This window comes from Neovison vison, chromosome 5, assembly GCF_020171115.1.
Source record: "Neovison vison isolate M4711 chromosome 5, ASM_NN_V1, whole genome shotgun sequence".
In the NCBI taxonomy this organism is placed as follows: Eukaryota; Metazoa; Chordata; class Mammalia; order Carnivora; family Mustelidae; genus Neogale; species Neogale vison.
Window position 1 is genome coordinate 17,381,384 of NC_058095.1, and position 21,829 is coordinate 17,403,212.

The 21,829-nt window shown below is 56.7% G+C and overlaps 1 protein-coding gene across 1 annotated transcript in view; it reads right to left on the reverse strand.

Annotated features, from left to right (window-relative positions):
• WNT3 (Wnt family member 3) overlaps positions 1 to 7,638 on the reverse strand; it is a 47,873-nt gene extending 40,235 nt beyond the window's left edge. Inside the window, exon 1 of the mRNA XM_044247715.1 lies at positions 7,412 to 7,638. Coding sequence (XP_044103650.1) covers positions 7,412 to 7,491 — 80 coding nt within the window. The 5' untranslated portion in view covers positions 7,492 to 7,638. The remainder of the gene's footprint in view (positions 1 to 7,411) is intronic.
• Positions 7,639 to 21,829: the final 14,191 nt, after the last annotated feature.

Sequence of the window (21,829 nt, forward strand, 5' to 3'; positions counted from 1 at the left end):
GTCTCCATCCTTCCCCTGGATGTATGGGTGTGCCTGACATTTCTGGAATTCACTCCACACACATAATGAGGCCATTTTGAGAAGGCCCGCCTCGGGGGGAACCAGAGAGCTGTCTAGTGCCCCCAACCTGACCCCTGCCAACCCCTCCCGGCTGTGCACGCCAAGCTGCAGCTAAATACACTCTGTTGGCCGAGGCTGCCCCCCCCCCACACCTTTCTAGCCTCCAGAACTAGTGGCGGGGTTTTGGGTTTCAAAGCCGTGATGAGACTACATGGGAACCGAGCAGCAGACTAGAGATGTCAGGGTGTCCCATGGGGCAGTGTTCCCATTGGGGATCCAGATGTCATCACAGCGAGTAACTGAACCGAGCGGGGGTTGCTTATCAACGGTGCGGAAGGGACTTTGTAGCTTTAGCAGGTGAACTGTGGGACACTCGAGACAGTTTAACATGAGGCTAGGAAAGTTCCTCTCCCTCGGATACAAGCCTGCCCCTGCCCCTGGAGAACCCTCTGGACACAGGTTGTCTGGCACTGAAGAACCAGGTTTCAACCTCCCAGCCCAGTACCTGGTCCCTAGTCCCCAGCCCGCCCGTGGTCCACCGAGGAACCGAACATAAAAGGAACATACTTGAAGGAAGGACCCAGAAGCAGCGGTAGGGTAGGGCACTGGAGGGTAAGTGTGGAGTTGGCACCTTCAGGAAGATTCTAGAAACCCTTTTCCCCCAGGTGGGTTATTGATTCACCTGCCCAGAAGCAGGGAAGAAAGGAACGGATCCTCTTTCCCAGACCGGCCTGTGTCCCCGCTCCCTCTGTACGCCAGACTCCCCTGAGTCCTTTCAGGAGATGGAACTCTGACCTCTTCCCTTTTCCTCCACCTCCTCCAGCCCCAGAAGCTCTTCCTGCTCCCCTGGCCTAGTCTCTCATTGAGAAGAGGGAATTCCTTCTTTGGCAGCAGGAGAGAGAGACCCTGCTTGGAGCGTGGGCAGCAATGGGGACAGGCCTGGAGGGGGAGAGGGGTAAAAGTCGATCCCCTCCTGCTGCACCACTCATACCTCCCCCTCCAAGAATGTAATTAACCAGCAGGCCTCTGCCAGGAGCCAAGCTTTCTGCCTTCCGTCTATAAATCACCTTCTGAATCATCTCTCGGCTCCTGGAGGAGCAACTTCTGTGCTCGGGCTGGTCCCGGCGGCCCCGGGGCCACTCCCCCTCTGCGTCTGCTTCTCTACCCCTCCCAGGCCCGGCCCCAGGAGGCTCCAGGTCCCAGTTGGAAATGGCAGTGGCCACAAGAGCCCCACAAACTGTGGGGTGGGAGGAGGGTAAGGGGAGGCTCCGGTACCTTTGTCCCCACCCTTCCTGGGCAAGCAAAGAGCTGAGGGTAGGTTCTCCTGGCCTAACTCCATCAAGTTAAGAATAAAGCTACAGTCAGGGCACCTGGCTGGCTCGGTAGGAAGAGTGTGCATTGGACTCTTGATCTCAGGGTTGTGAGTTCAAGCCCTGTGTTGGGTGTAGCAAGTACTAAATAAATAAATAAATGAATAGAAAGAAAAAGAAAGCTACAGGCTCATGGTCACCAGTGCCAAGGATAATGGGGCAAGCTGAATTCTGAAGATAAGAAAGCGGGGCCAGGTGAGGCCAATCCAGGAGGGCTTCTTGAAAGAGGCAAGTTTGGATCAAGGACTTAAAGGGGTCAAAATAGCTTGCAAACGGGAGGTGTGAGTGACTAATATTCACCTAGTACTTTCTGTAAGCCAGGCATTGTTCTAAGAGCTTTAAATGCGTTCGCTCATTGAACCTTCTCTACAACTCTGTGAGGCAGAAGCAATCACTATCCTCATTTTAGAAATGGGGAAACTGAGGCTCAGAGAGGTTAACTTGCCCTAGGCCACCCAGGTAGAACGTGAAAGAGCCAGATGTGAGTATGAGCCCGGCTGCTGGATTTGGGGGCAGTGTGGTAAGGGGCTCAGCCAGCTCTGGGACTGAGCTCAGGTTGGGCTGCAGAAATCAGGGGCTAGGCTGCCTGAGGCAGGCTCTGAATGGCTGAATGGGTTAGATTGGTGGGGGAGAGAGTGACACTGGGGCCTCCCCTTCGCCGCACTGTATCAGTCCCTGCCATAGCTCTGGGGAACTCCAAGACGCAGAAGGGATCCCTCAGGGGAGTCAAGGAAAAGGAGACCCAGAGGAAGGCAGGGACTTGAAGCAGAGAGAAGAAAAGAAATTCATCCTAGGTCGCCCAGCAGTGAACCCAGATCTCAGACCCGTCTCCCCACTCCGCTCTAACCACTTCCTGGCACTCATGAGAACATAATGTATACATGGAACATCCTTGACCCTAACCTTGGAGGGAGGGATGAGGCATACCTCCCTCTCCCAACCAGGGACAGAGGTAGAGAACGTCTTTCCCTCCCTGGGGGCTTTAGAAGGATTCTAAGCCTCCCAACAGGGTGGGTAGAAAAGTCTAGAAGACCAGGTCCTCCTCCACTCCTGGGCTCACCACATTCTCAGGCCAGGAAGGTCTTCCTTTTTCCCCTCTCCCGGTGGAAGAGTCTGTTAGCTCCATCCTCTGAGAAAACTCACCTCTCCGGCCCTGACCTATTCCAAGTCTAGAGAAAACCCTAAGTTCAGAGCTCCCTTCCCCTATCTCGTGTCCAGACCACCTTCTCAGGGCCCACACGGTCTTCTTAATCCTTCATCTGTCCAAGTACCACTCAGGTCTTTTTAACATTCCGTCCTGTAGCGAGGCGGATTAGAGATGCTGGCTTGGCTGAGTCTACTCTTTGGAGATTTCCATCTAGGGCCCCGCCAAACCCGTCTGCCTCAGTTTCTCCACCTTCATAATTTACTGAACGTGCACCGAGAGGCCAGAGTGTGGTGACTGGCTGGGTTGGTCACTGGGAAAGCTGCAGAGAGGGAGCGTGTCCACCAAAGAACTTGGCACCACAGTCCAGCTCCTGACTCTTTTGACCCATCCCCACCCCTAAAAGGTCTTCTCACCAGGCAGCTGTCGCAGACCTGGGACCCTCAAGATCCCTGGGATGGGGGTGACACTCAGACTACACCAGCCCAGACTCCACCCATCGCTCACCTCTTGGCCCCAGAGCTGTTGAAAAAATGCTCTGAGAGATTCTGGGAGAACTTTCCCTGACTACTGCCCCTGTCCCCTCTGCCTTTTTCCCCTATGCTAAAGCAGGTTCTTCCAAGAACATAAGTCACCTCCAGGCTCCTGGTATTATTATAACATTTGACCCATTTTTGTTTTTGTTTTAAACCAAATGTGGTCCCATCTTAAGAATACAAACAGATGCACCACCAATTTTCCTCCCCTTGGACAGCAAGCCCCGCCCACAGTGGGGGTGGGGTGAGCAGGAGGGTTGTTAACTCACTTCCAAGAGACCTGGATTAATTTCTACCACCACCCCCCAGATCCCCCCAGGGAAAGGCCTGCCCTGGAAGGGAGACCACCCGGTTCAAGCCTGGCCATCCAATCTGCCCATCTGTCTGTCTGTCTGTCTGTGGGATCAACAGCCTCCAGCCAGCTCAGCTCCTCGCCAGCCCCAGCCCCAGCCCCAGCCAGCTGTAATTCCTGCCTGTTACAAGTGTTAACACCTGGCCTGGGGCCTTCCTCCCCCGCAGTCTCCAGGTGCCTCCTTGGGCCCAGCCCACTGACCCCCACGGGGTTTGACTGAACATGTTCACAAGACTCTGAAAGGCGGGTGGAGGGGGGGGGGAAGCAGCACGACATCTGACAGATAGGGAAACTGAGGCAGGGCTTGGGGCAGCCGTCGGAGTCGTCGGAGTGGAGGAATGGGTCTCAGGATGGTGGAAAGAGAACTCAGGTGTCTTATTTCCCAGCTCACTGCCCTTGACTTCTGCAGAACACCTTCACCCAAGCTGCGGGGCAGGACAGGCTGGTGAAGCTGGAGTAGGAGAGGAAACAGCGCCCCAGGCGGGTGGGTCACTCAGAGGCAGGGTGGGCTCCCGACCCCCAGCGGAGGCCCCTTCCATCAGGGCCTCTGTCTCTGGAATGTAGCAGGCCCTAGGATGGGCCCTAATAAGGGAGTTCATTTTTCCCCCAAGAAGGAGAAGAAAGACAAGTTCCTCCAGCAGGCACTAACTGGGACTGACAAGAAGAATTACAGAAATCAGTGCTGCTGCCACCGCTTCCTGTCCCTGCTCTACCCCTACCTGGCTGGGAAGGCCTGGAGCACATCTCTTCCTTCCACGAACCTCTGTCTGACATCCTGATGGCTCTACTTTCTGGTATGCCTTCTCTCGGGGCTGGGGCGCAAGCAGCACAGGCCCCTGGGGGTTTGAGGGGCCTTTCTTGAGGGATGGCAGGGACAGACATCCCAGCTAAACCGTTTCTCCTGTAAACCCCTCCTGGGGAATGTATGAGCTGGGTGGGCTTAAGAGGACAGCCTAGGCTGGGCTCAGACGCTGAAAGATCTGGAATCTGACGGACTGCCCTGGAGGCAGAGCGAGAACTGGAATCTGAGGCCTGTCCACTCTGCCGTCCCTGTCCCAGGCCCGGTCCCAGCTCTAAGAAGGTGACTTCCCCTCCATGCCAGTCCCAAGCCCAAAGGCAAACGGCCAAAGAGGGGAGGGCTGTGACCACCGTTCCCAGACAGACAGGATAAGCTCATGCCAAGAAGGGCTCTGTACCCTGCGTAGACACTGCCCAGTCCGGGACCCTTGGTCAGCGGGGCCCCTCGCAGCTTCTTGGTTAGACCTTTGTCTCCTGCTGGACTGCCCCTCCAGGACCACAGCTGCCCACCAAGCACCCAAGCTCAGGATGTCACTCACACCTGTAACTCATGGGTCTGCAAACATATCCACGAGGCCAGGGCCCTGCCAGCCACGGGGACTTGAGGACAGGGTCCCAGGCAGACCCAGACACAGCCTCCCACTCCTCCTTCCAAGCACAATCAGGTCATGGCCAGGAGCACTGATATCCATGCACAAAGACAGCTGTGGGGCTTTCCCCTGACACTGTCGTGAAGGCATGCACGCACATGCACGTACACACGCGTACGCACACACACACACAGCGCTCACATGCCCAGTCATGAACACAGTCATGCCTAGTGTCACAAGCAGACACAAGGGCTGACCTTTATGTGGGCATAGACACTTCTAGGCTTCCTCTCTCTCTCTCTCACTCACACACACACCCACACATCCTAGAATCAGCCACTTGCTGACCCTTGTGTAGAGAGGTGCAGCACACTTGTTCACGGCCACGGATCCCCCATCTCACGTGAGTTCACATCCATGGTGGCCCAGGTGTGGGCATGGACTCCTCCACACACAGAGACACACTCGTATTTGGTTGACACCTCTTATGATCATAGCCCTAGAATACACACACACACACACACACACACACACACACACCCCTCTCCTCTGCTCAGACAAAGCAGCATCCTGGCCTCCCCCTGCACACCCCCCAACACCAGCCCCCAAACAAGCCATGTGTCCAGCATTATGTTAGGGAAGATGTCCTGGCTTTCCAGGTTTTTCCAACATCTTGCTATCTAGATGTTCCCCAACACACGACTGCACACCAGACTGCCCCCTCCCCACAACCCTTCCTCACAGGCACTGCCCCAGGAAGTGCCCTCCTCCAGTAAATAGGGTAGGGGAACCGGCCTCTTCCTCACCCCTACTCCAGCCTCACCCCTGCAGCCCCTGGGGCTCCAAGCCTTCTCTCCATACCCTCCCCCCACCAGTCCCCATGAAGGCAAAGAACAGCATGGCCTTGGCCCAGGGATGCAAAGAGGGTCAGAAAGGGTTGCAAAGGCGGGATGGGTTTAGGCAGCAGTCTTCCCCCAACAGGCAGAGCCCCCGACCTGGAATCCCTGGCTGCCCCCGCCACCCCTCGGACTTCTTTATGTACAGGAGGCCCCAGGCCAGCCCAAAGCCGCGGGAAGGAAGGGCTGGACAGAAGAAAGACTTTCCCTCGGGTGTGTGTCCTGGGAGCAACTCTCAGAACCCTCTACACACAGACCCTTGGTCATGCCCTGCTCCTGCCCCCATCCTGGGCCCCCCACCCCAGCAACTGGAGGCAGACTCAGGGTGTGGCCCCGGAATCATGCTGGCTCTGCTCCCCCTAGCTGGGGCTGGAGAGGGGGTGGCAGGTCAGAGAGAGGGGGATGCGCAGGGGGGCACCGCACCCTGGTGGCCTTCCCCTCTGACTTAAACCTCAGGGGCCACAGGCCCTCTTCTTACTCACGGATCCCAAATTCTTCTTCTTCACCTCCCACCCTCCCACCCCCCCCACCCCCCCGGGCCGAGGCTCTCCGTCCAGGAGGGTAAGATTCTTTAATTAAAGTTTTCCGGAATGCAGGGGGCTGGAGACTGAGGACAGGCGGGGTATAATTTAGCGAACTGGTTTCAGTGTCTCTTTCCCCTCTGGCCTCTGGGACCTGCTGGGGGGCGGTGGGGCTGCTTGGAAAACAAGGGGACTCCCTGGAACTGGGGCTCCCAAAAGGCTGTTTATTCCTCGGTCAGTCTCCCCCTCCATAGACGCACCCCCCCAAAACACCGCGCCTGATTTCCCAGCCTTATTTACTAAAAATGTCTTTTGTATCCGCATTTCTCGGGGATAGAATTCTGCTTTCCCTCTCTCCCTTTCTCCTCGGTCCTCGGTTTTCCAAAAGGAACGAATTTGACATGGAGAATTGGGTTTTTGGTCAAAGAACAAACCCACCCCCTCCCAGACAACTACATTTTCAAAGAGCCCCCCCTTTTGCCAGGATGGACAAACAAGAAATGAATAAAATCCGAATTCAATGGCATCTCGGATCAGCAAATACCATATTCACTTCTGAGGCTCAAGATTAATCTGGAGCAGAGTGGGGAGAATCTGATGAAATCCACCCCCCCGGCCTGCTCCCCTGCCCCAGGGTTCCCTGAAGCCATCGGGGTCTGAAATATGAAGGCAAAGGGGGTTATTGTGGGGGAAATTTCTTGATGGAGGCGCCGGCGGAGATGGGGGTGGCAATGAAGGAACAGGATGATTTTGCCCATGAAGACCCCAAAATGGAGAAGAGGAGTGGCTGGGCCCCAGGGACAACGCTGGATTTCCAGAACCCAACTGCAAGCAAATGGAGGGTCTTCGGGGGGCCTCCAGATGAGGACGGGTGGAGGGTGAGGATTTAGGAATCAGAGACCATCGGAGCCGGGAAAAGTCCTCCAGCCTCTGCAGCGAGTAGCAGGGAAAATGGTGATTATCAGAAAAGCCAGGAGTTGGATTCTGAAGGCGACACCAGCAGAAAATCCAGGAGGGGTGGGCGAGTGGGGGGCTGGAGGGAGGCAAGGAGAAAGGAGCCGCAGCCCACCCCGACCGGCGCCCCCCACCTCCCCGGGACTCGGCGGAGAAATCGGGCCGCGGGCAGACAAGAGGCGAGTCTTACCACCAAATTGGGTAGCCGGCGAGGACCCTGGTGCCACAGAGCAGGAGGCCGAGGAGCAGCCCGAGCAGGTGGGGCTCCATTAGAAGCGGCGCCGAGGAGGAAGTTTGCCCGCGACCATGAAGAGGGGGAGCGACGCCCCCAATAGTTGGAACAAAGTCCACTTGAGATTGGAAATGACTTTCGGGCTTGTCAGAAGCGCACCTCCACCCGCAGCCGCCCCCCTCCCGAGCCCAGCGCGGAGCAGCCGGGTTTGAGGATGTCAGCGAGCAGCCAATCAGCGCCCGCGGCCTAAGGTAAGAGATGAGTCTGTAGTTCAGCCTGTCAATCACGCGCCCCTCCCGCCCGGCCCACGAGTCGGGCTCGGGGAAGGGCATCGCCCAGCAAACTTGGGCAAAGCCGCGCCCCGGACACAGTGGGAACTTGGGGTTGGGGGGGCAGCACTTTGAACCCTCTGCTGGCCCGGGACCGCCGCGGCGCCCCACCCCCCGCCGCCCCCCGCCAGCCAGGTTGAAGAAGCTGAGGCTTTGACGGGGGCGTTCACGTGGTGCCGGGTTGGCGTGGGCATTGATGGGTGGCTCCTTTTCTCTCGGGGGACCGTGACCCCTTTGGACTTGGGCGCGTGAGAAATCGAGAGTAGAAAGCACACGGATGTTTCCAGAAGCCTCGCTCGGGCAAGACAGGATCCAAGGGTCTCGGAGAGGGTTGGGAAATACAACCCCTCCCGGCCTGCAGCCTTCGGGGCCGGCGAGCCTGCCGGCCACTCGACCCCGGCCGCGGGAGGTCGCTTCCCGGGTGTCCGAGAGGCGCGCGGAAGGGTCCGCGGAGGCTCGAAGGTCTGGCTGCGGGCGGCGCCGGGGGACGGAGCTGAGTGTCATTTGAGTCTTTTGTCAGGGATCAGATCGGTATCGGGACCTCCTGCTGCCTTTGCATTTCCTGCAACTGACACCAGCGGCCAGTTGCATTTCCTGCTCGCGGAGCCAGGTCACTTTCTCCTCCTCGAGGGGTTCAGGCCCGGCCTCCAGCTCGGGTCAGAAGCAGCGCCCGCTGTCCCATTTGGATCTCAGGGATGAACCGTTTGGGGCCAGTGAAACGCAGTAGCCCCAGCAGGGAGCAGCTGGGGGTCCTCCGAAGACATTTCTGCCTGCCCGGGGAACCCTCCCCCCAAGTCTCTGCCTGAGCTTCCACCTGGGGTTCGGTGATAACTGGTCCTTTGCCTGTGTGGAAGTCAAATGTATCCAACGCCCCCAGCCCCCACCATAGAAAAAAAGTCCCATAACAGGCTCCTGGGGTCTTTCTGTCCTCTCCCTCTCCAGCGTCCAAGAATTAGGTCTCAGTCCTGAGTGGTGCTGAGAGAGAGGCCACTCTTGGGGGACTTGCCCTTTGTCACCTGGGCGACCTGCTTCCCAAGCCCCTCTCTAGGGCCACCCACAGCTCCAGAGGCAGTCGGGACCCTGGAGCAGCCCTGGGCCTGGGGTGAAGAAAGCAAGGCCAGTGATGGGGGACAAGGTCACTGCTCAGGGGACGGGGGCAGAAGGGGCAGCAAAGGAGCTGCCCCCAAGACCCTCAGAGGCCTGGAGTGGTGGGCTATCTCTCCACCAGGTGGGGGGCACCGCCCAAGGAAGTCCAGGCCAGAGGCCAGACATTCCAGGCCTTTGATCTGCGCCACTGGTGCCCACAGCTCGAACCTGCTGCCCCTGCCCATCCTGTGAGCCCTCTCCCCACATGGCTGCTGCGGGCGCGGGGAGCTCGGGGAACTGGCCCTGGGGCACCAAGGGTCGGGAGCGCCGCCTGGGCTTGTCATGGCTCCTGCTGCGTTCCTAGCCGGGTGCTCGGCTGGAGGGGTAGGGTGGGGTGGGGTGGGGGGAGAGATGAAAGAGAGGAGGGAAGGGGGGAACAGGGAGAAACAGAGTGAAGAAAGGAGAAAGAGAGAGAGAAACTGAGAGGCAGCTATACTGAGAGAAGAGAGCGGGAGATTAGCAGGGGGAGCTGGAAGAGAGAGAAGGGGAAGGGGGAAGGAGGGAGGCTGAGAGGGGCAGGATGACCAAGACGGAGAAAAAGCCCCAACCTGCCCCAGAACCTCCGGCTAGTGGGACAGAGGCTGGAGAGAGATGGGGATCCTTTAGAGATGCCCCCGTGATGGGCTAATTCTGGGGTGCCTTGTTTCTGATTGACCTGGAAAGAGGGTCATGGTGGGTTTGCCATTATCACTGAGTGTGGAGCCCTGGGTCCCAGTTCTAGGAGTAGAGAGCCCTCCATACACCCCACATGGCCTGCTAGGTCCTCCCCCCTTTCTGTCCTGCCCAGCAAGGACTCTCCCCTGCTTTTCTGATCAGAGGAGCCTGCCGGATCTCACTTTCTGCCTGGCAATTTCGGAGGCTCCGGAGCCCATACCTGTCATTCTGAGACCTGAGCAGGGCTCCCTTCCCTTGCCACCAAGAGATCATTGTGGATTCAGCCTGGCCAGGAGTCAGGAGCTGGGCTAGATGGCCTCTTGGGGTCATTTCTGGGCCCTCAGGGACCATAAGTACCATGCCTGGGCGGCAAAAGATGGGGGGGGGGTGCTGTGGGTGGGCTGATGGTTGGCGGAGACATGCCCAGCCAGGAGCCCAGGGCAGCCTAAGCAAGACTGGTCATTCTCTGAAGGGCCACTCGTATCCAATGCCTCCTCCAGGCAGCCTGGGAGCACCCCAGACTCAGGTCAGGAGCTTGAAGCAGGGAAGGGAAGAGAAGCTGGGGATATGGGTGGGAGGAGAGAATCACGAACTTTTGCTGGAGGCACAGCCTGGGGAAGTTAGGGAGGGGGGAGGCCCAGCAGGGAGGTGTGAGAACCCACTCGTGGCCTGCACGGGGGACCCGGAGAATGGAAGCTGGCGTGGGGATTTCCCCCCACTTGAAAGCTCCCCAGAGGAGGGGATTCCTGAGCCCTTGCCCCTCCCCTGCCAGGTGTCCTTCCTTCAACACAGGCTTAATTTCCTTCCTCCCACCGGCCCAGTGCTGCCAGTAGAACACAGAAATGGTCCCTACCCGGGAGGGGGAGGCCGCCCCCGCGCCACGTGTCGCCAGCGGAAACACTCTCTCTAACAGGCACCCCGAAACTCAAGGGTGGATTGCAGTCGATGGGGGAAAGGGTTAAATTCGTTCCAAGACCAGCCCGGGTGGCTGAGGTGGTGCCCCCCTGCCCTCCGCCCTGAGTGGGAGGGTGGCCTCTAGAAAGAGGGCCAAGAAGGCGGGAGGGCCCGAGGAGGGGGGTGCCCGGGGAGTTGAGGACTGGCACGTGGGCTGCCCTCGGTGTCGTGTGTGTGAATATCAGGGAGCTCGGCGCTGCCGGGTGACTGCCCGGTCTCACCCCACCCCCGCCTCTCTCGTGGCCCCGAGGTTGCTTTTGATGTGCAACCCCCCCCCCCCCCCGCCCAACAGGCCGTCGGCAACTGTGTATTCAGCGCCGCTGGCCGGGTCCCCTGCGGAGCGCTGCTGAGACAAAGACAACGGCAACCAGGCCCCCGCCCGCCCGCAGGGGGCTACCCGTCTGTCGCCGGGAGGGAGGAGGAAATCTCCGATGGAGCGCAGGGTTATTCATTTTTGCTTGGAACGTGCCCGAAAGCTTGCTGGGGGGGCCTAGGAACCTGGCGCCCAGACCGGCCCGGGGAGGGTGAAGAGAGAGGGGAATGCTGCAGGTACCCCGGCCCAGGGGGCCTAAGAGAACGGGGGTGGGGGTGGGGGCGGGGAGCGGCACAATGGGGCGCGTGGAGGCTCCACGGTCTCTCACGGGAGACAGGGGCTTTTAACTTTCTCCTGAGAGCTATAGGGGCCTCAGAACGGTTTGAGCGAGCTCCTTGGAAGCCACCAGAAGGCTGGACAACCAGAGAGGACAGCCCAGAAGTACACGGGCCGTAGCGTGGGCGGTGGGCACAGGTATTCACCAACAAGATTTCTTTAAACTGTAGAGGTGGCGTCCTGGAAACGCCAGAAGCCTGCACCTCGGTGAGCACCTAGCCTAGGTGAGCCACGAATGTCCACGCAACCACAGAAAGGCGCATGGAGCCTGCCAGCCCCTCCGTCGTCCGGCCCTGGCGCGCCCCCTGGCGGCGGTGCTGATAAAGAGGCAGGAAGTCGGCGGGTGAGGAAGGGCCCCGCCACCCCGCCCCGCCCCGCACCCGCTCCCGGCGGGGCCCGGGAGCCCGAGACTTTGTTGGTGAGCAGCCCGGATCTTTAGGGATCCAGGTTAAGTAGGCGTCCTCGTGAGCGAATGCCCTTAATCTACTTCGCAATCCCGGAGCTTAGCTGAGGATAAGGTGTGCGTGGCTTCGGGCTCCCTCTGCTCCCCACCCAGGTGGCTCCCTGGGGAGGGCGGGCGGGCCCCAGATGCAGGACGCGGGCGGGCCGAGGTGATGCGAGGTCTCCTCGGCACCGCCTGGCCGGAACCCTGCGGCTGCTTCAGCTTTGTGTCGAGATACGCGAGGCTGCGAACAGGCAGGCCGAGTGATGTCACCGAGTCCTTCCCAGCCTGGCCCACCCGCACCCGGAGATCACAGGTGCCACCTGTGGGAACGTGAGGGCTTCTCCCTGTCGCAGTAATTCCTCCGGTGCTGGTCCTCTCCGGTTCCCCAAGGGCATCTCCGAAAGCGATTTGGGGCCAGAGTCCTTCGAAAGGGGAGGGGAGGGAGCAACAGAAAGCATGAAGGGCACCCCTGGCCAGCTGCCGGTCATCCCTGAGCCTCCCCTCTGCTGCGGGAGGGGGAGATAATGCTTTATATCTCATAGGGAGTTGTCAGCGTTAAATGAGAACGGTGCTGACAGAATGCCAGACCGCGGCCGGGAATAATAAATATTGGGTTTCTTTCTTCTCCTCTTAGGGGCTGAGGAACGAGCTGCTCTCTTGGGTCTCTCCTTCTGCTCTGGTCAGCCTCAACAAAGCAGATGCCCCTCTGGGCGCCCAAGAGCTTCCACCAGAAGGGTTTCCCCGGGAAAATCTTGTCTGATGTTCCAACTTCAACCTACCTCAAAATCTCCTTTCCAGAAAGATCCCCCTTACCTCTAGGCGCTCCCCGACCCTGTCCCTCTTGGCCTCCTATTCCACTTTCTTTTTCTGCTGAGCCCTTAACATTGACCTTATGTTACATACATTATGTGTCAGACACGTCTGTTCTGTTGCTCACTTAGTGTGTGTCTCTTAATCTAAAATCAAAACCCCCTGAGACTACCCAAAGCCTAACACCCAGAACAGGGGCTGGCACGTCAGAGTCCCCATATGAACGTTGTTGGTGACGGGCTGAGAGAGGGGGAGAGAGAGGAGGCAGGGCTGAGGCTTTAGAAGGGAGGCTGGCTCGCTCTCTCTCTTCTCTCTCTCTTTCTCGTCTGGGTTCCTTATGGCCCTTCAGGGTCCCCATGGTGAGTAGACCTAGGCCCATAACACCCCCCACCTACCCCAGCTCCCGACTCCGTCCTCTGGCTCCTGCTTCCCTTTCAGAGCATGGTGGCACTGCCCCAAGTGGGGTGAGATCAGGGGTTGGCAGCCTGCTGGCATCTGGGGCTTGGCGGCCCTCAAGCTGCCCTTCCCCATGCTGCCAGCGCCCCCTCTCTGCCACTCTTTCCCTCCTTCTCCTCCCCTTTCTTCCCCCTCTTCAGCCTCCCTCCAGCCCCTTTATGCTGCCTTTGGCCTCAGAACCCGGCCCCAGAGCCCCCACCCAGATGGGGCTGCCCCCCCTCCCAGGGGAAGTGATTGTGCCCTGGGAAGCAGAGCCAGCCCCATGGGCTGGCATGGTTTTTCTTGGTATGGACTACGGCTCCCAGTTACCTTTAAAACCAAGATAAGAGCCATGAAGTTTCTTTCCATTTCAGGAGTCTTTTGGGGAAGACTTCTGTAGGGCATATTAAGGAGAAGGGACAGAACAAGCATGATATTACTCTTGGAGATGGTGTGGAAATTTCTGGTCAAATCCTGGTTCAGACCCTGCAGAGCTCTGCAGCTAACTAGTGTCCCCACAGAGCGGTGCAGCCAGCAGCGGCCATTGCTAGGACCTCAGGATGGGCCCAGCTGTGGGCCCCTGGGTCCTGAGAGCCTAGACACATGGCAAGAGACCCGGTGGGTTGGCCATGGGGTCAGAGCTGCCTCCACCAGCAGGAGCCCAGGAGCAGGTGGCTGGGACAGAAGTAGACAGGCAGGTCCTTGGGCAGACCTGTGGCACCTGTCTGGATTGTCCCATACCTGGCAGAGCCCATCTCCTTTGCTCCTTCTCCTTGGCTTCCAGTTAAGGTCTGAATGGGGTTTCATATGTATGGTGGGGAGACCCTCTGTTTGAGTACTTGTCTTAGAGCCCAGATCTCTTGCCACCAGCATCATCCAGTGAATGTTTGCTCTGCCTCCTACTGTGTGACATCGGGTACATTACCTACCCTCTCTGAACCTGTTTCCTCACCTGCAAAATGGGAACAATAACCCCTGCCTCAGATGGCTGTTACCTGTTCAGTGGAGTGATGTGTGCAGTGTCTGAAAGGGCACCTGGGACATGTGAAGAGCTCAGTAACTGGCCCTTCTAACATGATGACAGTCCGCTGCTCTTTCTTGAGCCTCCTTAGGGTAAAGTCTTCTATGCTGGTGGTCCCCTTCCTCCAGGCTAAAAGAGGCCCCCAGTCTGTTCTAGTATCTACCCCTTCCCCACCTGGCTCAGAGAGCAATCCTGCTTGGTCTAAGCCGGTCCTGGACTCTTTCCCCTTACCAGGGATTGGTTTAGAGGTAAGCATGTAACCCAGCTTTTGTCAATGAGACATGAGGGGATGCCAGATCCCTAGGGTGCAAAAGGACTTCTGGGCAAAGGTTTTGGGGGTTCTTAAAAATGAGACTAAGAAATGTCCACTTTTTGTGCCTTTGGACATCTTGTCTGGGCGGGATGCCTGGAGCTGCAGCAGCCATCCTGTGACCATGAGGGAAACTACCTGAGGATGAGGCTTAGTATTGGAGGAAGAACATGGCAAAGAGAGAGAAGGAAGCTGGGTTTCTGACACCATCGCTGAGATATCCGCTGACCCCTGCAGAGTCCTGCTTCGGAATTTCTTGGTATGTGAAATAATATATTTTCCTTGTTGATTAGGCCACTCCCAGCTGTTAATTTGCAACCACAGTCTTCCTAAGTGACATCTGTGCCCTCCTGTCCATAGTGTCTAGTATGGCACAAGTTGGATTAAATGCTGCTGATTGACTCACGATCGAGTTGCTTTAATTTATGGGCTGGGTAGGCTTCTTTTTCTTGGTTTGGGGGTTTAGTCTGGTTGGGGGTAAGGTTGCAATTGCTCTTGGAGCCGGGAGACTCACTCTGAGACAACTTGGAGGGAGAAGGGAGCAGCAAGAGATGGTGTAGGGGTAGGATAAGGCTTAAAATTAATCCAGAATATACTTGCATCTTGTGCTGCCTTCTCCTTTTTCTTTAAGAAGCTGCAGCTTGATGGCTAATGAATACGAGTGTATTTTGGGGTTGATGAGAAGGTTTTGAAATGAGACTGTGGTGATGGTTGCATGACTCACTGCGTATACTACAAGCCACAGAATGGCACACTTTAAAATGGCAACTTTTGTGGTGTGGTGAATTGCATCTCCCTTTAAGAAAAGGGAAAAAACCTTGAGCTCAGCCGCCTTCCTCCCACACTCTCTCCACCTGTAATCACAGCTCTCCATTCCTTCGTGGCCTCCTTGGGGTCCCAGAGAAGCCCCTCCTCACATATCCACACAGCTTCCTCGGGGGAAGCTCTGGGGCTGGTGCAGGTCTCCTCTGGGGACCGGGGTGGGGGGGTGGGGCTGTGTTCTTCCTCTCCCCCACCCCCCATTTGCAGGCCTCTCTGGGCATCAGCCTCACTCTTTTGTCCCCAGGTCAGGCTCTCCTAAGTTAGGTCTGTCCCCACTGGTGAGCCAGTCTTGGGTTATTGGGAGGGAGGCGGTGGGGGCAGTGGGGTGGGGGGAGCATGGGTTCTGGGATCAGAAGGAGGCATTTCAAATCCTGGCCCTACCACTGCTTTGCTGTGACTTTGGGCAAGTTATCTGGACCTCCAAGTGCCTGTTTTCTTATCTGTCAAATGGGTATGCTAATTCCACACCTCCCCGCAGTTAAATGGAATAATTTACTCAGAGAGCCTGGGGCACACAGAGAGCACAAAGCCTGTTGCCCTAAAGACTTATTATAAACTTGTGCCTCCCCAAATGGCAAAATCTTGATCAGAATGTCTAATGATTGAGGGCCAGTGGTGATGGTGATAATGTTCCCAGAGCTCCTTTCCTGGACCCCAAAGTCTTTCTTCTCCTCATTCTTCTCGCCTACCCCTACCTGGATCATCCCCAGTTCCCTTCTGCCTTTTGTTCTGCACATCAAGGGGCGGGGGGGGGCGGCTGAGAAGTCATTTTCTGAACCCCAAATCAGAGAACATGATGTAACCAAAATATTTTTAATTTAATTAAAAAAAAATTTTTTTTTTCTGCTCCAGAATGTAAGAAAGTCTGAAATATGGTTTGGCCAAAGGTTGGAATTTGGAGAACGTTTCCATCGCTAATGATAATGTTCCTCAGAAGCTGGAGAAAACCACAGATGCCCCATGAAATGAAGCATGGTATTTAGTCACTTCGAATCACACAATGAGAACGCTCATTTACTCACATCCCTTATTCCATTCTCTTTCACTCCTTTTGAGTGTTGTCAAGGAGGAAGTCCGCTTGGTGCTAATAGGACACTAAGATTTCTTTCTAATAAAGAGAGAGGGTCACACATTCAGAGACTTTGGGGGGCCAGAGTCTCTGGTTAGAATAAGTTCATATTGTTGAATGTCACCATCCTCTCCCATTTCCTCTTTAATTGAAGTTATTCAGAACAAAGCAAATCAATTTAAAGGCAAGTGTTAAGAAAGTAGCGGATTAGGTCCTGTGGGGTGAAATGTGGCATGGAAATGCCCGTCAGATCCCGGTGCCAGCCTGTGCGGTCGTAGCCTGCACCTACTGGATGGCCAGGGGGCCCCTGAGGGTGAGCCGGGCCGGACCTGGCAGGAGGAGCCTCAGAGTTGGATTCCCTCTGGCCAGGAGCTGAGACTCACAAAATGGGTCTGCCCATTCGGCCTAGTGAATACGTCCGATGACACGGTGGCCCAGAACAAGGTCTCTATGACACAGACACTCGTGGTTGGGGGAGGGATGGGGGAGGAAACTCGGCTGTCTCCTCATTGTCCAGAGGGTCTGCAGGAGAAGGTCCGGGGTCTCCCTTCCAGTCCTGGCTGGGCAGAAAAGCCTTGTGCATGCAGGAGGCAGAGAGCTTTGGGGTAGACAAGTCAGAGCTCGGAAGGTACACTGGACTCAGACGGCCACCTGTTTCCCCAGCATAAGGAGCATAAAGAGCCACAGAAAAGGGAGAGCAGAAGCCAGGGTTCCAGCCTCACCTTTGCCCCATCTGCCTGTGTGTTCTCAGGCAAAGCACTTACCCTCTCTGGGTCTCAGTGTCCCTCTAGATTGAAGTGTCCAAATGAGGAGTCCTGGTCCTGACACTCACAGTGAATAATCCACCTCCCCAGGACCCCTGTGCCCACCACCCCTGTGTTCCTGCCCATTTCAGGGCAGGCCAGGACACTGGGCCAGAGCTGGCAGCCGGCCTCTGGCTGGGGCCGTCCCAGCCTTCAGCAGAGGCTTGTCCTTCTAGGTGAGGGGTTGTTGGTGTCTGGCCCTGTGAGGCCCTAGCAAAGACCGGGCAGTGCCCAGTGGCACTATTGGCAGGCTTAGGGTACTAACAGAAGAGACTGGGAGCTGAAGTGGAGGAGGGGGGAGAGAAGGAAGAGGGGCGTGCAGGGTGTGGGAGGGCTGGCTCTCGTGGCTGCCCCTCGTGAACGTGCCGAAGGTTGCCAAATTGAGTTTAAGCCTTGGTTCCAGAACACAAAGCCTCGTCTCTGGGGGCTTGACCCCTCGGAGCCCCCACCCCCAGGCCCGGCTGGCTGAGCTGCCCCAGAAGGGCCTGGTTGTTGGCTGCGAAGTGGCTGGGAGGGAAGTTTTAATGATACACAACACAAGACACAGGGGGGAAAGGAAAAAGGGGGGTGGTGGAGGAGAGAAGGGAGGTGGGGTGGGGGGGAAAGAAAGACCTCCTGCCAGGCCTGTTGCCAGGAGACGGCTAGGCAGCCAGAATCAGCCCTGCTCTTTTCACAGTTGCCTTTAAGCACCGAGAGAAAGCCCTGGCCATAAAGGGGGACATGTGTTGCTGGGTGTGTAAGGCTAGCCTCTGCAGTTAGGGGAGCCCCTGGCCCCCGCCCCCTGCCACTGCCTGGAGAGAGCCCCAGCCCTGCCCCCCGCTGCTGGGGGTTATGGATGAGCGAGATTGGGCTGCAGAGCACTGGAAAAGGGCTTGGGGAAGGCGGTGGCCCTGGCCACCTCTGGGGTGAAACTCACCAGCCAGGGGCTCCAGGAAGCTGGCAGGGGCCGGCAGGGGTGGGAGGCCAGGGGAATGCAATGGAGGATTGTTCTGTTGGCTCTGGGTGGCCCATGGGGCTTGGGGCGTCTCCCCATCAAAGAAGCCTCACTGGGGGACTTAGGTGGGTAGACCAGGGAATCAGCAAGTCTCAACAAGTGCAAGTCCCCCGACCTACATTCCGGCCCCCACTTCTTATCTCACACCCCATGAGGGATCTGCAGGGATCCCAAGGCTGTGTGTGCCCTAGCTGCCCAGGGATAGTGCCCTAGCCGCCCAGCGTGTGGCTGCATCTATTTCTAATGGAAGTCCACCATGTGACCACGGAGGAAACAGGAGGTGAGGGCTGTTGGCAACCCTGGGACTCCAGCGTCCCAGGCGCTGGCTGTCCATCCATCGAGAGCCGTCAGCCCCGCCAGTGGGGGTTGGGGGGCAGTGCACTCAGTGCCTGGGCAGCCAGTAAGCCAGGCTATGGCACCCACCACCCCTGTGTGTGGAAGCTGGGCTGGGGCCCCAATGGGTTTGATTCTATGCCACATGACCTCCCCAGTGTGTAAGGCGGTGGCTCCTCCCAGCTGGTCACTGACTTTCCCCGGCTCATTGACTTGGGCCAGGCCCCGGGGAGTAAAGCAGGGCAGTGTGTGTCGCACGGGTCTGCTGAGGCTGGCTCTGGACAAGAAGGACACTTCACTGCACCTTCTCCGAAATCTTGTGCCCCGCCTCTCTGTGCACCTTGAGATGGTTTCCTCACGTGGTGGCCTCCGGGAGGCGGGGGGACCTCTGAAGGAGGGAGGAGGTGAGACTGCCCACAAGACACTGTCGGTCCCAGGCTCCTGCGGGTGACCCTTGCTTTTCCTCCTGCTTCCCTTTTGCATTTGATCCCTGACCCAGTCTGTGTGCAGTTACTAGTTCTCAAATCTTTCCTGTCCCCATCTGGGCCAGGCCCCACGCCAGGTGTCAAGGCTCCCTTCCAGAAGGGCCAAATCTCCATGAGGTGATAACCAAAAGGGCAAGTTCGCCAGCACTCAGAGGGGGAAGTGGGGAAGGGAAGGGGCGGGGTGGCTGGGGCCTGGTGCTCCCGGAGGGTCTCTGGGGAAGATGGCAGGGGGTGGACAGATGGGCCAGGAGGAAATGCAGAGGAAGGAGCTGGTGAGTTCTGCCAGGCCCTCTGAGGACTCATTGGGCTTCACAATAGGAGGCTTGACACACCTTTTGTGCAAAAGCCCATCTCCCTGCCTTGTCACTGACTTTTCAGCCCAAGAAAGACCAAGGGCCCAAGGGCGCAAACACATCTGGCAGGCTCAGCCCGGTACCTAAGGCTGGACGCAGGTTTAGTTCTCTTCCCTGCCCCTCCCCCACCCCGACAGCCCAATTTTAATCTGGAAGGAAGGTCTCCCTCTCCCCTCTCACCACTGCATCCTACTATTCTCTCATATCCCTTGCCAACCCCTCCCAAGGCTCTCTTTCTCTACACACACACACACACACACACACACAGAGTCTGTGTCTCCTGCTTCTCTGACTTGTGGGGAGAGAGCCCCTGGAAGCCCACCAGACTCCAGAAACATCTCCCAAAACAGTCATCCATGAACTCATCTCTCAGCATTCCCCTCCCAGATAGTACCGAGTCCCCAGGTTGGCCCCTCTTCGCGCTTATTTTTCTTGTGAGGCAGGGCCCTGAGTTAATCTCTTGAGTCTACAACCATCTCCTCCAGGAAGCCCTCCCTGACTTAGAGTCCCCTTTGTGTCTTCTGTTTCCTCATCAGTTGAGTGATTCCTGACCCTGAGGGGCCTTCAGCAGTCACCAAGATTTAGCCCCAAAGCTCAGGGCTGGAGGTGAAGTGGATTGAGGAAGAGTGGGGTTGGGGAGGACAATCTCCTGATGCAATGTAAGAAGAGACTGTTGGGGGAAGGGGAGGAGGGTCTAGGTCCCCTCTTCCCCCTTCACTCTCCACTCTATACCTAGCCTCTTCAGAGTAAGGTTGAATCTTCCCTGGACCACAGTCCTTCCCTAAAAGGATCCTGGGAGAGAGTGCAGCAGAGATGGGACCCTTCTCTTTGGGGCAGGACTCCTCCTGTGGGACCCCTTAGAGGTGAGTTCCCACCTCTGGAAGGCCCCCAGGCTTCAAAGGTGTCTTGCCTGCAGACCCAGAGGAGGGGCCTGTGAGGATGGTCAGGGTCACAGTGACACCTGCTGGGACTTCTAGGAACAGCAGCTGAAGAGACCTTGACAATGGGGTGGGGGTGCAGTAAGGGCAGTTAATAACACTTTAGCACAGATCCTGAAATTCTCCTTAGATATTTAGATATTAAACCCTTATCCCTTTTCCCATGGGAGAAGCACAAGAAGGTGTGGAGGGAACTGGGGCATTGGAATCCCAACTGGGGCTCCTAGGGAGAGCCAGGGCCCCAAGGACATGAGCTGCATTCCTCAGAACGGATGGTGGGTTTTTTTTTTTGAACTTCATTCAGAGTCTGGTTTCTAGGGATGTACCCAGAAGGAAGCCTGAGATAGTTCTTTGCATTTGTATGTGAAACGGGGATTTTAAGGGCCAAGAAACAAGTGCACCTTCTTTGTTTTACTGCATTGAGAAGAAGAAGAGAAGTGTGTGATAATGCAAATGACAATGATTAAAAACAATCTAGGTGATTGCTGTAATGTCAATTTCTGATTTGTGGGGAGAGATATTGGGAAAGAAATTGGCAGGACTAAAAAAGACAGTGAAATGCATGAGCACCATGCCTGATGCACAGCCAATGCTCAAGATGTTGGGGACAATCTGTTGATAGAATGAAAGCCACGGTGGTGAGAGCCATCAGCCTCCCTGGTGAGCTGGGCTGGTGAGGTCATGTGTGCTGCTCACAATTCTCTGGAATAAATAAAAAGCCAGGCATGTGAAGAAAGAAATGCAGGGATGAGGATTTCAGTTTGTAAAATAATCCTTCACTTCAGGAAGAACTCAGTACAAGACTTGCAAGTGTTTCATGTGTTGTTTACTTGAGGGGCTTAAGGACAATCAGATTCTGACCACAGTGACAGGACTGGAGGGAGAAGCTACCCAGTAGCCATGTGCTAAGGTTCCTGGGGCAGAGTTTGGGGTACAAACGGGAGAATATGGAGGTCAGGGGCGATGTGGGGAGCTCGGTGGCATCATGCCCTGATTGTGAAGCACTATTTTTATTTCTTCAGTTCTTCCTCACTCAAGTCCCATGTCAGAGGTGGCATGGCTCTCACTTTGCAGTTAAGGGACTTGTGGTCCAGGAAGACCGTGAGCCCTAGCTGAGGTCACTGTCCTAATAAGAGCTGGACCTGAGATGTGAACTTTGGAGCTCGGGAGAGAGAGGGGACTCTTCCAAAGGACTTAGGCTGGGTACGCAAGAAGGTTTGGTGCGCTAGCTTACAGTCAGCAAGACTCAGTTTCCCATTCATGGAGCAGAGGAGCAACCTTGTGTATGTCTTTGGTGCTGCCATGCACAACTGCCCAGGTTGGGCACTGCAAAAGGGAAACCTACATAGGAATGCATCATTGGCATCACAGGCATATTGGCTCGGACCACTTTCTGACATTTTCTGGAGGAGGACATATCTGTTTCTAAATCTCTCAGAGGGGCTGTGTGGGTGGGCATTGCCCTGCTAGCCTTTTCCGTGGGCATGCTCATCTTCCTGGAGGCCTCCACACTAGGGAGTGAGCAGTTGTTGGGGCAACTACCGGCTATAGTCTGGAAGTGGAGAAACCTTGTCCAGTTTCTGCCCCAACAGTCATCACAGGGGCAGCAGGGAGGAAACTCTTCTCTGTACCTGCAGTCCAGCTGTTTCCTCTCAGAGCTATCTGGCTAAGGATTCAGGCTTCTTCTCTCTTTGCTGGAGCAGGGCCTTATAATTGGGGGTGAGGGATGGGGAGCAGAGGAGGGAGAGACGAGTCAGTAGCCCAGTGGATAAATACAAGGAAAGATACAGAACAGGAGTTGGCTTTTTTCTTTTTTTCCACATTAC